The following is a 15,437-nucleotide window of genomic DNA, read 5'->3' on the forward strand; positions in this document are numbered from 1 at the left end:
GAATTCTGCACTAGAAATAGGAGGTGTAAAAAGGCACCAAGGAGAGGAAAAACTAAGACAGAAAACCTTAGATCTGATGAAGAAAAGAAGAGATATGAAAAGAGATTTGAATGACACAAATAAAATAGAATATACGGAAATTTGTAAAACTATACGTAAAAGGATGAAACATGAACTTAGATTGTATAATACTAGGAAAATTAAAGAAACAATAGAAAACAATAGTAATATGAAGATCCTAAGATGAACATTATCAGTTGGAACAAAGGAAATAGCTGCTGTAAGAGGAAAAAATGGTGAACTGATAAAAAATAGAGATGCAATAATCAAAAGAATTCAAGAATTTTATACTGAACTCTGTGAAGACAACGGGACATCCAAGAATCATCTATGGATTACTCAAGTGAGGAAGAACATGATGTCCCTGAGATCTTACGAGGTGAAGTGGAAATGGCACTGCGGGAAATGAAGAATGGAAAGGCCCCAGGAGAAGATGGAATTATGGTAGACTTCTTAGAACTGGGAGGAAGCCCTGTCATCAAACAGTTGAGTAAACTCTTCAATAAATGTCTAAAACAGAGAAAAATTCCGAAAAATTGGAACAATTCACTTTTAATATTAATTTTTAAAAAGGACAATAAGGAAGACATTAAAAACTACAGACCCATAAGCCTACTCCCCACCATATATAAAGTTTTCACAAAAATTATAAATAATAGAATAAAATCTAAACTAGAGGGAATGCAATCCTGTGAACAAGCTGAATTTAGGAAGAATTACAATACTTTGGACCATATTCACACATTAAGACAGCTCATTGAAAAATCAATTGAATACAATGAACCCTTATGTCTGGCCTATATACACTATGAAAAAGCATTTGATTCAGTTAAAACATCTGCAACACTAAAAGCTTGAAACCCAGGGAACTGAGAAACCATATATTTACAATAATGCAACTTCTGTAATTAAATTATATAAAAACAGTGAAAAGTTCCCAATACAAAAAGGCATCCAGCAATGTGACACCATATCTCCCAAATTATTTACAGCTGCACTAGAGGAAGTCTTTAGAAGCTTTGATTGGGAAACAAAAGGAATAAACATAAATGGAGAAAGGCTGCATCATCTGAAATTTGCAGATGATATTGTCCTGATAGCAGATAATCTTGAAGATCTGGAAGAAAGATTAAATCAGCTAAACGAAGCCTCCAGAGAAATTGGATTAAAAATAAATAGAGAAAAAACAAAAATAATGATGAATCAATATATTAACCATAGAACTATCAAAGTTGAAAACCATGAAATAGAACAAGTTAATTCATATGTATATTTGGGCCAATTGTTATCCTTTTAGGAGTGCCAAAGAAAAGAGATTGAATGAAGAAATCACCTTGGCTGGATGGCTTGTGGGAAAATGAGAGACATATTCAGAAGTGACATTCCTATGAGTCTAAAAAGGAAAGCTTTCGACCAGTGCATACTTCCTGTCCTAACATATGGAGGAGAAACATGGACTTTAACAGAAGCCCTAAACAAAAAGCTGAGAACAACACAACATCGCATGGAAAGAAGTATGCTAAAAATAACATTAAGAAAGACAAATATCTGGATAAGATCTCAAACAGGTGTCATGGATATTGTAAAATACATTAAACAGGCTAAGTGGAGATGGGCTGGCCATATTGCCAGATGCAGTGAAGGGAGATGGACTAGAAAAACAACAGAGTGGAGACCGATGGATGGAGCAAGACAAAAAGGAAGACCGAGAAGAAGGTGGAGAGATGAACTGGAACAAATTGCAGGAGTGAGATGGATGGGAGAAGCAGAAAACTGAGTGATCTGGAAAATCATGGGGGAAACCTTCGTTCAGCAATGGACAGAACCAGAAGGTTGAAGAAGAAGAAGTATTATTCTCTGAATTTTTTGCACAGTAATGCTAAAATATTGACAGTCATGATTGCTATATAGAAATTGAGTGGGGAATGAAAGGAAAACAACTGCAGAATATCTAATTTTAGAATGGCATAAATTAGTAATATGAATGTTGAGATAGCTCTACTTATCACTTACTGAACCTAGTTTTACCCATAAATAAATCAAAATATTATAACAATGAATAAATACAGAAGTCACTTTTGTGTAAATGCATTATTTATTTCTGTAGAATTTTCGGCCGTTTCATTGCCATTTTTGATATACTGAGTAAGAAGAGATAAACCAAAAAATGAACAATTAATTTGAAAGTGTGTGAAATTATATGTACTATCTACTGCAAGAGAACTTCATCTACATTAAAAGATATTAAGGAATAAATTAAAATAAAAAAATTTTAATTTAAATAATTTAAATTTAAATTCATAAATTGTTTTGTCTTTTTGTTTAACTTCTCAAAATTGAGAAAGCTTAATGTAATTATTTTTAAGTTTAGTGATGTGAATGTGTGCTTTTCAGCTTTCTTTATACAATCTTTGCAGAAAATAATAACTTTTGTGTATAACTTTAGTATTATTCCACTGAATTGTATGTTTTTAGACAAGGCTTTGCTCACTAAACCAGATTTATTGGGTTCTTTAAGTGAAATATATTCTTGATGCTCTCCAAGATGAATTTGTGTGGAATGACCATTCTGCCCATAATAACATAGGCTACAAGAACGAGGGATTCTGTGACCTCCCTGATAAGAAAGAGGAGGATATTTGTCTTTTGAAGAGACAAAGAAGTATTAAGTTATCAAAGAGACTTATTGGTCAGCCTGGCAAAGAAATCTTGATATTTGTTTTGGATAGTCCTTTAACATGTGGAAGACAAGTTCTAGAAACTTCTCGAGGAGATTTAAGACAAAGACCTTAATTGATTATTTTATCGGTAGTTATTGCCTTATAACCATTAGAGATTAAGATAGCATGGATAATAGTTCACTGTTTAGAAGAGAATCAATTGAACAAATTTTAAGACCTCTGTCTAATAAAAATTTAACTACACCATATTTCTGATAGTGGTGATGATGTTAGTTAACATTAATGCATTTGCTAGTATGTATTAGTTTTCTGTATACAGAAAACTGTAGACTGCCATGACATTGATGTAGAATCAATGTCCAGAAAAAGGAAGATGGTTGTTAGTGTAAATTTGATTCTTGGGTTTATCATCATCATCATCATCATCATCATCAAATTCCTGCCATGTACCCTCAAGGGGTGTACAGGATATGACAGTACTACATGAAAAAATTACATCATTACTAACTTCCTATCTACAATTTTCCTCCAAATCAGTCTGTTACTTGTCAAGACTCCAACATTATCAGATCTTATATTTCTATCGTCTAAGGCACTTTGTACCGTATCAATCCACCTATATCTTGGTCTTCCTCTGGGTCGTTTTCCTGCCAACCTGGCAGAGAACACTTGTTTTGCTAATCTTTCCTCTCCCATTCTATTTAAGTGACCATACCATCTGAGATTAGCTCTGCTAATGCATTCCTGGATGCTGACAATGTCAAGTTCTTTCCTAATATCCTCATTTTTAATATGATATTGCCATTGATGCCATCTGTTCACGCCTCTAATCTTTCTCAGGACTCTCATATCTGCGGTCTCTAGTCTTTGGTCAAGTGTTTTACTTCTGACCCAGCTCTCAGATCCATAAGTTAAAATTGGTTTGAACACAGTCTTGTATACAGCTAATTTAGTGTTCCGACTAATTTCAGGAAAGGCTAGGAGTAAGAATCAGTTTGAGAGGAGTCAGTCAATTCAATGGATTTGTGAATTTTTGAAAATAAGGGAGGATAAACTACGGTTTTTTTTTTTTTTTTTGCAAGAAAAATTACAAAACTATTTTGGAAGCATTGAAGGCAATAAGGTTGTTATTGCTCCATTTCAGTATGGTATGGGGATCGGTGTTGTTTTAGCTGATCTTGATGCTCAAGCCATTTAAGCATTACTACAAGGTTTGTCATATGTGCTGTCATATACATGTCTGTGAACGGGCAGTGAAAGCAGGTCATTTATGTATGAAGTGGTGAATAATGGGGCAGTTAGGAATAGCTACATTAATAGGAAAATCTGCATAGAGAGGGAGAGAGAGAGAAAACACTGTCCAACTATACACGTTCTTGGCACACTCTATATCATTCAAGTTTACAATTTGTTAAAGATGTAGCTAAAAAATGCAAATGGGTAAATGTTTTTCACAGTATTTTGTTGTGAAATTTCATGGAATCAGTACAGTGTAAAACTTTGGATCCATTTACCATCTCACAAATATATAATAGTCTAGGAATGAACTTCAAGAAAGAAAAGGGAAGAGAACTATTTAAGGACAGCTGAATCTGAAAGCAACGTGGATGAGTTTTTCCACATTGTAGTATTTGGTGGAGACATCTAAGACTGATGGAATAGGTAATATCATGTGTAGACCTTTTCTTTTCCATTAACTGGTTTTGACCCTTTTTTTACCCCTGGGTTTAATAATGTACCATCTTCTTGTACCTCCTTTATTTCTAACTGCTAACTTCCAATTCAAATATTAGACTTTTATCGCCCAATAAATAGTCTAATTAATTATACTTATTATCGCTCGATAATTAATCCCAGTTACACCATATAATTGTAAGGTTTTCAGTAGCTTTTCTCTTGGTACCTTGTTCTTGCCTTGAAACTTCTAATGAATTCTTGTTTCATTTAACAATCTTTCAAAGTTATTACTATGGACAACTAGAATATCTTTGTGTTCAGTTTTTATGTTATCTTTATCATCTCTGATTACTTTTTCAGAATTCCTTCCTCAATTGGAATATGCATTGCTATTAATTATCTAGCTTAAAGTAATATGGGGCTGTCCCTCTTTCATCTCTTCTAAGTCATTATGGAATGAAGTAATGGAGTTCCAGATGTATTTTTTGGTTGCTTATGTTGTAGTAATTTACAGAGGTTGAAAAGTGTTTGGATGATATTAAAAAATGAACATTTATAGAATCCAAAAGAAGATTAATGTTTTTGAATGTATATGATTCTCAATTTTAAAAGTCTTTAATTTAAGAACTAGTTTTTTTTTTTTTTTCCATTTTCCCCACCTGGGAGACTTAAATACATGGAACTCAATGATTGAATAATATTTCTGGAACTTGTGAAGAAGTTCTCTTTCCAATAAAGGGATAATTTCAATCCATCATTTCTGTTTAGATTCGGATGATGTTAACAGGGTTTCAAAACTTTATGTGAGTATTCCATGAGATAAGTATTTTACAAAGAACTTAAAATCTTTTTCCAGTTTAATGTTTGAGGGGAAGTAGGGTGTTCTGCAAGTCCTGACTGTTCAGGTTCATGTATTTTTTATTTATTTATTTTTTATTTTTAATGTTGGGCCCATATATGAGATGTTGGCTGATCAACCTGTAGTATGTTAGTACCGCATATGGGTAGCGGGTTGGAAAAGGAGAAACTTGTTTAGATTTGATTTAAAGGCGTGTATATTGTATTCCTTGGGAAATACTTCGGGAGAAGACTGTTCCACAATACCGTAGTAGCAGGAATTAAGGAGGAGGAAAAGAAACTTGTACTGTGAAAGGATGTTGGGTGGCAACTGTACACGTTCCAATGGGATTGGTACAGAGTGGGAGAATTACTGATGCAGCTTCAGATGAACATTTCCCATGGAAATATTTATAGAATATACAATTTGCAGAGACCAAATGTCTGGGTGAAAGTGAGAGGAGCAAATTGGTAAGAGGGTTATTTATCAGCCTCAGTGCTTTCCTCTGTATTAAGTCAGGCGTTTTGAGGAAGCTTTCAGGAGCTCCACTCCAAATGTGACAGCAGTATTCGACAGCTGGGTGGAATTGTGATTTGTATAAGGTTATCAGCTGTTTATAGGTGAAGTAATGTCTTAAGCAAAAGTGAAATCCTAGTTTTATGAAAACTGAGGATGCAATGGTTGTGATGTGGTTATGCTAGGAGAGGCTTGAAGTCAGGGTAATTCTGAGAAGAGACATCTCATCTTGTCTGGGAATTTGAGTGTTATTAAAAAATAATACTGGAGGAAAATGTTCTGATGAAATGTTCAAATATGTTTTTTTTTTTTTTTTTGATAGGAATTGTGCATCCTGTTTCTCCTATGTAGGGAAAATTACAGGTGCAATGAATATACTCCAGGGTGGGCTAGCAGGGAGAGTGGATCCTTGGATGAGTTGAGACTCCTGCTTTGCTACTTAAAGCTACCTTTAAACCTCGCAAGAGGTTTAAAAGTAGCTTTAAGTAGCAAAGCAACAACCTTAAGGTAGCTTTAAGGGTGTATTTCTGTAGTATTCTGTTTATTTTGTGTGATATCCCTTTAATGTATGGAATGATTACAGTTTTATTGTAGTCTAGTTTATTTTTGTTTTTAAGTGAGGTCCTGTACAGAATTTTGTTCATAGTATTATGGCTGTAATAATTTAGGAAGGTATTGCTGATAATTTTTAATTCATCTTTAAGTGCTTGCTCATTAGAGCAAATCTTCAAAGCCCTGTATTTTAAACTAAAAAGCAAGGCTTTGAAGATTTGCTTACTATAGAGAAGTTTCAATAAACTTCAGTAGCACCATTTTATATAATGTAAATGCGACCTCCTTGAATTCTTGGCTGTTTTTTTAAATATGAATTTCACACATGAAAATCTGTTAGTATTTATTAAATTAGCATTAGTTCTGTGAGTAGGCTAAACATTAATCAAGAATCTGATCTAAAATGAAACATGGGCCTTTTCAAGACACTTGAAAGCATCCATTAAGTATTGAGGTAGGTTTATATGATAAAAAAAAAAAACACTTTAGGCTTTTCCTCTTGTGGAAATTAGCACCATGATCTTTCTTAAAAGATCATGGTGCTAATTTTTATTATTAGTATTAATACATTTCAAGAAAGGTATCAAATCAAGATATTTGAAATGTCATGATATGAAGCAGCCAAATATTTTCAAAATGACTATGTTGCCTTTGTTGAATTGTCAGTTTCCTGCATCTTTTTGGGATTTTGATGACAAATCAAGCATCAGTTCACTCTCTCTCTACCCCCATCAAGAATTTCATGTGCATAATTCATAAGTGCTGTTATGCAAACAAACATACATAATAAAATTGCTAGATGTAATAGTAGATCCCATTTAAAAGTATCCTGTTAGAAACAGTCTTAATTTTTTGTAGTATTACTTACAATATTAATTTCAGAGAATTATCAGAAGAGTGGACAGTAGCTATATTCTTCTTCTGGAGATGAGGAAACATTACTTAAAGGATCAGTTGTAGGAAGAGCTACATTAGTATGGAAAGTTATAAGATGATATAGGTTCAAAATATGCTAGCAGAGAATAGATAATATTGAGACAGAGACGAGAAGAGAAAGACAGAAAAAGATCTGAAGATAGATCAGATCTAAAAGAATATATGAAAAAGTTTTGTAATAGACCAAACAGATGAAAAGGTAGAATGAACAAATTTTTGTTAGCAAGCTAGTACAACGCTGGCATTCCTTCTTTATCATTATTTGGAAAGTATTTGGTGAGATGTAAAGATAATTTCTTTATTTTATTTATGTACTTATTCATTTTGATTGTTAATATTTGGTCCTTTTTTATACTAAATATGAAATATTTTCTTTGGATTTTATTGGACCGTGATCCTTTAAAAATATATATATATAATCATCACGAAGCCTAGAAATCTGAAATAAAGAACATATCGGAGATGTCAACAACAGAACAGACACCCTCAGGATTAGCCCATCATTTCTCAATTTCGAACCATTCCATTGATTGGGACAACAGCTCCATGCTGTACATTGAAGAAGATTTCAGATAGAAACTTTAAAGAAGCTGCAGTGGTACTCCGGACAGGAGACAATCTCAATAGAAATCAAGGCATGATATTAAAAGACATTTGGAAAACCTTAATAAATTCACTATGTTTAGCAGAACTCAATTATGCGAAAAAACTATAAAACACAATATACTAACAATGAATATTTCAAAGCCGAATAATGAGGCTTTGAAATAATGAGGGATTTATTATCACCCTAACTTAATTTGCGTCGCCCAAAAATGTAGCGTCTTGGCTCTCCATTGTAGTAATAATATATGGGTACACCTTTCTTGCAATTCGTATAGTAAAGTATATAAGTTCAATTCACTTAAAACCTTGGTATTATCCAGGTCTACATGCATAGTTACCTTCCCTCATGATCTAAAACAGTAATACATCTCCTAGCAGCTGCATTTTACATTATGAGAAAATATTAAGGACAGTGATCAAAACTTGCTCTACCTTTGCTCCGAGTTGCCCTAGTGTTGTATTACCAAGTGTTGACTTATGCTTGGACTCGCTGGAAGTTCTTCGGCATGAAACTCTTAGATTTCGATCTTCGAGTTTCTTATTCGGCTTTGAAATAATGAGGAATTTATTATCACCTTAACTTAATTTACCCGAAAAAATAGCCTCTTGGCTCTTCATTGTAGTTTTTTCATTGTTAGGCCGAGAACTTTTGAGACTACCCTCATATTCACAGATACATTTGCAGAATATGTATTCACATTTTGGGGTGGAATTGGCATTCATTTGTCAAGTTCTCTTTCATTGTACACTGGTGTTCAAAAGCAAAGTACAAACTACTTTTTGACCTGTATAAGAAAAATTGTTCATGACTACAGGAAAATGTGAAAATAAATTTATTTCCAGCATCTGTTTAAATGTGTTATGAATTTCATATGCATTAAATTGCAATATGTTTTGGGCAAAAATTACAAATTTCCTACAGACGTTGTTAAGGAATTCAGGACAGTGCTTACAGAAAACAATGTGGAGAGACATTTCACTTTGGAATATGTCCACCCCGAACTGTGATGCAGCTCTTACAACTGTACCATGCTTAGCACCAAATGATTCAGGAGTTCTTGAGGCAAATTGCCCATTTCTCTTTCAGAGCAAGGATAAGGTGTTTGTTTTCAGGAGGCGAATGTTGAGCAGCAATGCATCTCCAAATTGCATCCCAAATGTGTTCTATGGGGGGGGGGACATCTGAGGAGCATGCTGGCCACTCATTTGATAAGTATTCTCAGTCTCCAGAAATATCTCTGCTGCTCATGTATGATGTGGTGTGGCCTTGTCATCCATAAAAATGAATTCTTTGACTAAGCACCACAAAACAATCGATCATGAAGTTGAAGAACTTTGTTGCAATATCATTCACCAGTCATTGTCTCTTTTTCCAGCACTTGTACAGTGCATCCATTAAGCATAATTCCTCCCCACACCATGACTCCAGCACTGCCATATCTGTTCCTTTCAAGAACATTCTCATGATAATAAGCAGAACCAATTTCACATCAGATCAAGTGTCGTTTAGAATCAGAGAAAAGACTAAAATGATTCTCATTTGTAAAAGAGTACATTAGCCATTGGTGTCTGATCCAATTTTTATGGATACAACACCACAAAAAACATGCTCTACGATGAGCTGTGAATTAAGTGATGCAGATTACATGCCTTTGGACATATAGGCCTGCTGGTTGCAGATGTCATGCCACAGTTTGTCACGCTATCCACATACCCATGCTTGAATGGAGCCAACTTGAAAGCTGTCCTATCGTGGTGCATCACTTACATTTTGCTGTTATAACCAAAAATCTGTCTTCATGCTCCCTAGTAGAGCAAGAGCATTCGCTTAGCAAATGTCTGGAACACATTCCATTGGTTTGAAATACTGTCCAGAGCCTAGATTCATGAGATTCCAAAGTTGCTGGCAATATCACTAATTCTGTGACCTTCTTAGCTTTCCATTAATTCTTCCCTGAGAGAAGTCATCTTGATGATGTCTTCAAGAAATTAGAAGACATCCATGTTTGCCACTTTATTCCTTCATGAAAAGAGCTTCCTTCAAACACAATTTGCTTAATACAGTCTTTTGCTATCATACATGATAGCAAAAAACCCTTTGCATGTGATTCAAAATTTGAATGTGTACCGGCTTTCTACTTAATATTATGAGTTACACAAATTGCCACAAACTGATTTAACTGAATTTTCATTTTCTCATCTTCAGAAATATTGTTCTTCCTTAGGTTTTGGACATCAGTTTGGTAATACTGTGCAACATAACTCATATTAACTCACCCCTTTTTCACATGGTTCAATTAAACCAATGTCCAAATATTCATTTCTTTTATTAGTTTATTTTCTTTGAAAAATTATTTTCACTGTGTTTGTAATATAAAACACGCAGGTCAGTGAGATGATGTGTTTTGGTATGTTGTTTTCCAGGGATGGCTATGTTGACTTGTTACCTGAAGAAAAGTTGCAAGTTTTATCAGTGTTGCCTGAAGTAAGTATTATCAGTATTGAAAGTCTATTTGAAGTGATTATGCTTCTAGATTTGTTTAATGTTAGATTAAAAAGCAAAGCTATTTTGCAATGGAGAAGTCCTGTTATAACAACTTGGCTAAATGAGATATAATTATGTGACATATAGGAACATACAGCATGATAATAAATAACAAAACTTTTTTATCTAATTAGAACCTTGATAATCTAATTAAAAATGCCCTTGATACTAAGGCAAAAATTTTAATTAGTATAAAATTTTTGCCTTAGTATCAAGGGCATTATCAGTATGAAATTTAAATTAACAAAAAGAACAGAAACTGGTATATTCAACAGTGACATGCACGAAATGCACATACATGATGTGGAGCATCATGGTCTAATTATGTTTGTTTTAGTAAAAATAATTTTAACTAGATTAAAATAATAAATAAATTAATTAAAAAATATATAAATTAAATAAAATAAATACACATGCACATGCACACACTTGGCACAATGGACTTTGTCCATTGTACCAAGTAACGAATCATGTGCTTGTAGCCAGTATAAATTGGAAGAATATGATGCTCCCAAGTTAATGCAACTGTGTCCAGGTGAAAAGGCTGCAAGACGGGAACTGATGGAGTTTTGAAAGAAGCATTGATAGAAAACCATGTGTTGTAGGCCTATGTGTTTTGCAAATTGTTAACATATTGGGTCATCCTAGGTCAACAACAAAGTTCTGGGCATCGACTGGAACAGAATGTACAAAAATACTCAGGATCACAACAAGTTTCCATGGAAGCACCATAATATGCAAGCCCCACATTACCTGAAACAGCATGCAGCATCATCGCCAGTGGTGCAAAGAGCATCTACAGTGGGGCATAGAAGCTTGGAAAGCTTTCATGGAACAATGACTCGCTACACCCTCTACTGTGGGTGTCGGGTGTGGTTGTGGATGCCTGGTGAATATCTCTTATGAGTGTGCGTAATCCCAACTATGAAATTTGGAGGTAATTTGATCATGACTGTTTGTTCCTCACGCTATGGTGTCTGTTGACTTCTTTCCAAGCAGTGTGTGTGTGTGTATGTACACACACACACACATGATGGTGTGCTGAAAAGTTGTGTTAATCATTGGGAAGAAATTGTGGTAGAGCCATATAACTTACACATTATCCCACATATTCTCCACTAAGTGTTGTATGCTTGTTACAATGCTGCTGCATAATTTGCAGTCCTCTGAGAAAAAAGTCTTTCGCTTGTTGCACAAACCAGTCCTCAGCTGCTGATCTGCACCTTTTCTCGTATGTGTGTGTATATATATATATATAATGGCAATGATGCAGAGGACCCTGATGTGCAGAAATAAAGAGGTTATGATTCCATTGTGTAAGGCTTTGATCATGCCTCATGTGGATTATTGTATATAGATTTGGTTACTAGGTTTGGATACTGAAAAGAGTCCAGAGAAGATTCACAATATCGTCACTGGTCTTTGGAATGTGGAGTATGAAGTCAGATTGAAGAATGTAAATTGTAATGCCTCTTGAATGGGAGGATAACATTAAGACATCCTGTTAACAACCTGATAACAGGGGTTGTTATAAGCAGCCATCTCTGGAAACTGTATAAGGAGTATATGAGCAGAGGAGTGAGGAGAAGGTTCTTTGTATGAAGAGTGGTTGGCAAGTGGAATGCATTCCCTGAGTGTGTTGTGAATATAGACACGTTGAATCAGTTTAAGGCACCATTGGAAGAACTTTGTGTGTGTGATAGTGTGTACCTCTCGTGATGAATCTCTGACTGAATGAGGGGGGGGGTCAGATGTTAATAATGGATAAATAGATAAACAGTTAATTAAATTTAATTCTGGAAATTATGAGAATAATTATTTCCCATAAGAGAGAGAATTTAAATCCATCATTTCTATTTAGATTTTGTTGATGTAGCAAGGTCTTACAACACTCTTTGCATAAACTTTCCAAGAGATTATTACTTTTATGGAGAACCTTAATTTTCTTCCAATGAACTTGGTATCTGATGGTGATAGCATGCTCCACAAATCCCTGTTGTTCATGGAACTTAACATAATCGAAATGTTCATCACAACCAGTGGCTGCTGATCTACCTGTTTGGACAAAATATGATAATCCACACTAGCAAGGAATTTGATACACTCATGGTGGTCTAAAGGCAGATGTTTATCTTTGACTTAGCCTAGGAAAGTAGATACCTTGTTAATAGGTTGAAAGAAAACTTGTAGGCCAACAGATATATGGAGTTTGGTTATACCTTCTCAGATGCCTTTAACATACAAGTGTCCTTTAAAGGAGGGATGCCTGTATGCCAATGGATCTAAGTAGTTTGGTTATACCTTGTGAGATGCCCGTAACATAGGGAATGGTGACATGACAGGCCACCTCTGTATCACTATTTTGATGAAAGGCAGATGACAAAGAAATTATAATTATTAATTATTTTCTTGACATATAATTCAGTAAATCCATTAGGAAAGAAGGTGGATTTGATGTGATTTATTTCTTGGGAGAACAGCAATTCAGTGGAGCAAAGGGAGTGTGTGCTCAGTGTACTAAAGTCTTAATGGTACTAGAGTTTTGACAATTATGGTGGTGATAATGTTAAGTTTAATATGTATTTTCTTTCTGAATACTGAGAAGTGAAGGCTGCATTTGGTTGACAAAGTAATCGTAACTTTGTACAACGTATACTGAATGGCACCCTCATGGTACAGATATGTTGATTATGTTTTTGCAGTTTGATGTACAGACATTTAAGGTTTGTTAACAACCTTCTCTATCATATTCAGTTCACTTTTGGGTTAAAAGAGAACAATTGGATTGCCTTTTTAGATCTCCTGTTATCTTAGATTGCTAATGAAACAAATCCTCTACTATTCAGAGTGTCCCAGAATTAGCTATCTATTTCAGTGAAATGGGATGAATTTTTTAAAAACTCATGTTTATTGCTGTTTAATATGTGTTATAAATGTAAAAATTTCTAAATTATTCCATAGACCTACTTCCCCTAGACCTACCTGGTGTATACCAGGTCCCTTGCAGCTGTAAACTGTCATACTATGGCCGAACAGGCAGGACAGCAAATATCAGAATCTCAGAACACAAGGATTACATCCGATTTCACCAGTACAGCCACTCTGGGCTTGTAGACCACGCTCTGGATACTCGCCACAGAATAAGATGGAAGAAAGCCACAGTAATACACCACAGCAAGTTCAAGTATAAAAGACTATTCATGGAATCAGCCTCGGCCCTTAGGAACATGCCAAACCTCAACAAATTTGGATGCATGAGACTGCCCCAAATTTGGGAAACTTTTATCAGAAGAACTTCAGCCCAAAGGCCAAGAACTACCAATATAGCCCGTCAGGGGGCACCATCAGGACTTTAGGAAAACGCTAGCTTCCTAGCTTCAGTCTCATTTGCTGTTATTAGTACTTGTGTGCACGTGTCTTTGTAGTAAGCTCAAGGCTCTATTATTAGATCGTTCCACTTCCCTCCCCATTGATTACAATCCCACCAACTCACAAATTAGAAAACTCCATAGGCTCCTTAAGAAGGTCACCTCTTGGCCTGTGGAGATTACCAACAGACTAAAACCCTATAACTCTAGACCCCCCCCACATATATGGGCTCCCAAAAATACACAAAGAAAAAAGAGCCATTACGTCCCATAGTGGATGGCATTGATTCCCCCACTTACAAACTAGCCAAGCATTTAGCCAAAGCGCTCTCACACTATACTGGCAATACACCATCACACATAAAAAACTCAGCCCACTTCAAAGCCAGTATAGAAAACCTTACACTGCAACATAATGACATAATGGTCAGTTTTGATGTCTCCTCCCTATTCACGAATGTCCCTCTCAAAGAAACCTTAGAGCTAATCCAAGCTAAATTTCCTCCCGATATCTCAGCCCTATTTCAGTTTACAATGAACTCAGGCTATTTCGTTTGGCAGGAAAAATTCCACAAACAGATTAGAGGGGACAGCCATGGGTTCACCACTTTCCCCACCCTTGGCCAACTTCTTCATGGAGACGTTTGAAGAGAAAGCCATAAACTCAGTCCCGCAAAAACCTACCATATGGCTTCGCTACGTTGATGATGTTTTCGTTATTTGGCCACATGGCCCGGATTCACTCCTCTCCTTCCTAACACACTTGAACAACCAACACCCTAGAATCAAATTCACCCTGGAAAAAGAGGAAAACAATAACCTCCCCTAGACACACTAGTCACCCGCCAACCTGATGGAACCTTCAGTTTATAGAAAACCCACCCATACAGGCAGATACATTCACCAACAATCCCCCCCCCCCTCACAACAATATGGAGTTATTAAAACATTATTCAACAGGGCAAAAATAATCTGTTCTAATGATCAAGCCACTGAACTGAACCACTGAACTAAATCACATCCGTGACACTTTCTCAGCTAATGGCTACCCCCTCCAAAAAATCCAAAAAATACTTAACCCAGTTATCCACAACCCACCACCCCCTCCCCTTCACAAAAAAGATTACTCTAAATCCATCACCATTCCCTACATCTGAGGCACCTCGGAAAAAATCAATAAAATCTTAAAAAAACATGACTTGACCACTTGTTACAGACCACATAGAAAACTGGCATCCCTTATCCGCTCCACCAAAGACCAACCACTTCCCCTAGACCTACCTGGTGTATACCAGGTCCCTTGCAGCTGTAAACTGTCCTACTTTGGCCAAACAGGCAGGACAGCAAATATCAGAATCTCAGAACACAAGGATTACATCCGATTTCACCAGTACAGCCACTCTGGGCTTGCAGACCACGCTCTGGATACTCGTCACAGAATAAGATGGAAGAAAGCCACAGTAATACACCACAGCAAGTTCAAGTATGAAAGACTATTCATGGAATCAGCCTCGGCCCTTAGGAACATGCCAAACCTCAACAAATTTGGATGATGAGACTGCCCCAAATTTGGGAAACTTTTATCAAAAGAACTTCAGCCCAAAGGCCAAGAACTACCAATATAGCCCGCCAGGGGGCACCATCAGGACTTTAAGAAA

The 15,437-nt window shown here is 35.7% G+C and overlaps 1 protein-coding gene across 1 annotated transcript in view; it reads left to right on the forward strand.

Moving 5' to 3' along the window:
• The window catches only part of nonC (serine/threonine-protein kinase Smg1), a 1,124,353-nt gene that overhangs the window by 454,952 nt on the left and 653,964 nt on the right, over nucleotides 1-15,437 (forward strand). Inside the window, exon 31 of the mRNA XM_090398044.1 lies at nucleotides 10,291-10,351. Within this exon, the coding sequence (XP_090254170.1) occupies nucleotides 10,291-10,351 (61 nt within the window). The remainder of the gene's footprint in view (nucleotides 1-10,290; nucleotides 10,352-15,437) is intronic.

The sequence above is a fragment of the Typopeltis vanoorti genome, chromosome 9 (genome assembly GCF_054136105.1).
Source record: "Typopeltis vanoorti isolate ZY-2024b chromosome 9, IOZ_Tvanoo_1.0, whole genome shotgun sequence".
NCBI classification, from domain to species: Eukaryota; Metazoa; Arthropoda; class Arachnida; order Uropygi; family Thelyphonidae; genus Typopeltis; species Typopeltis vanoorti.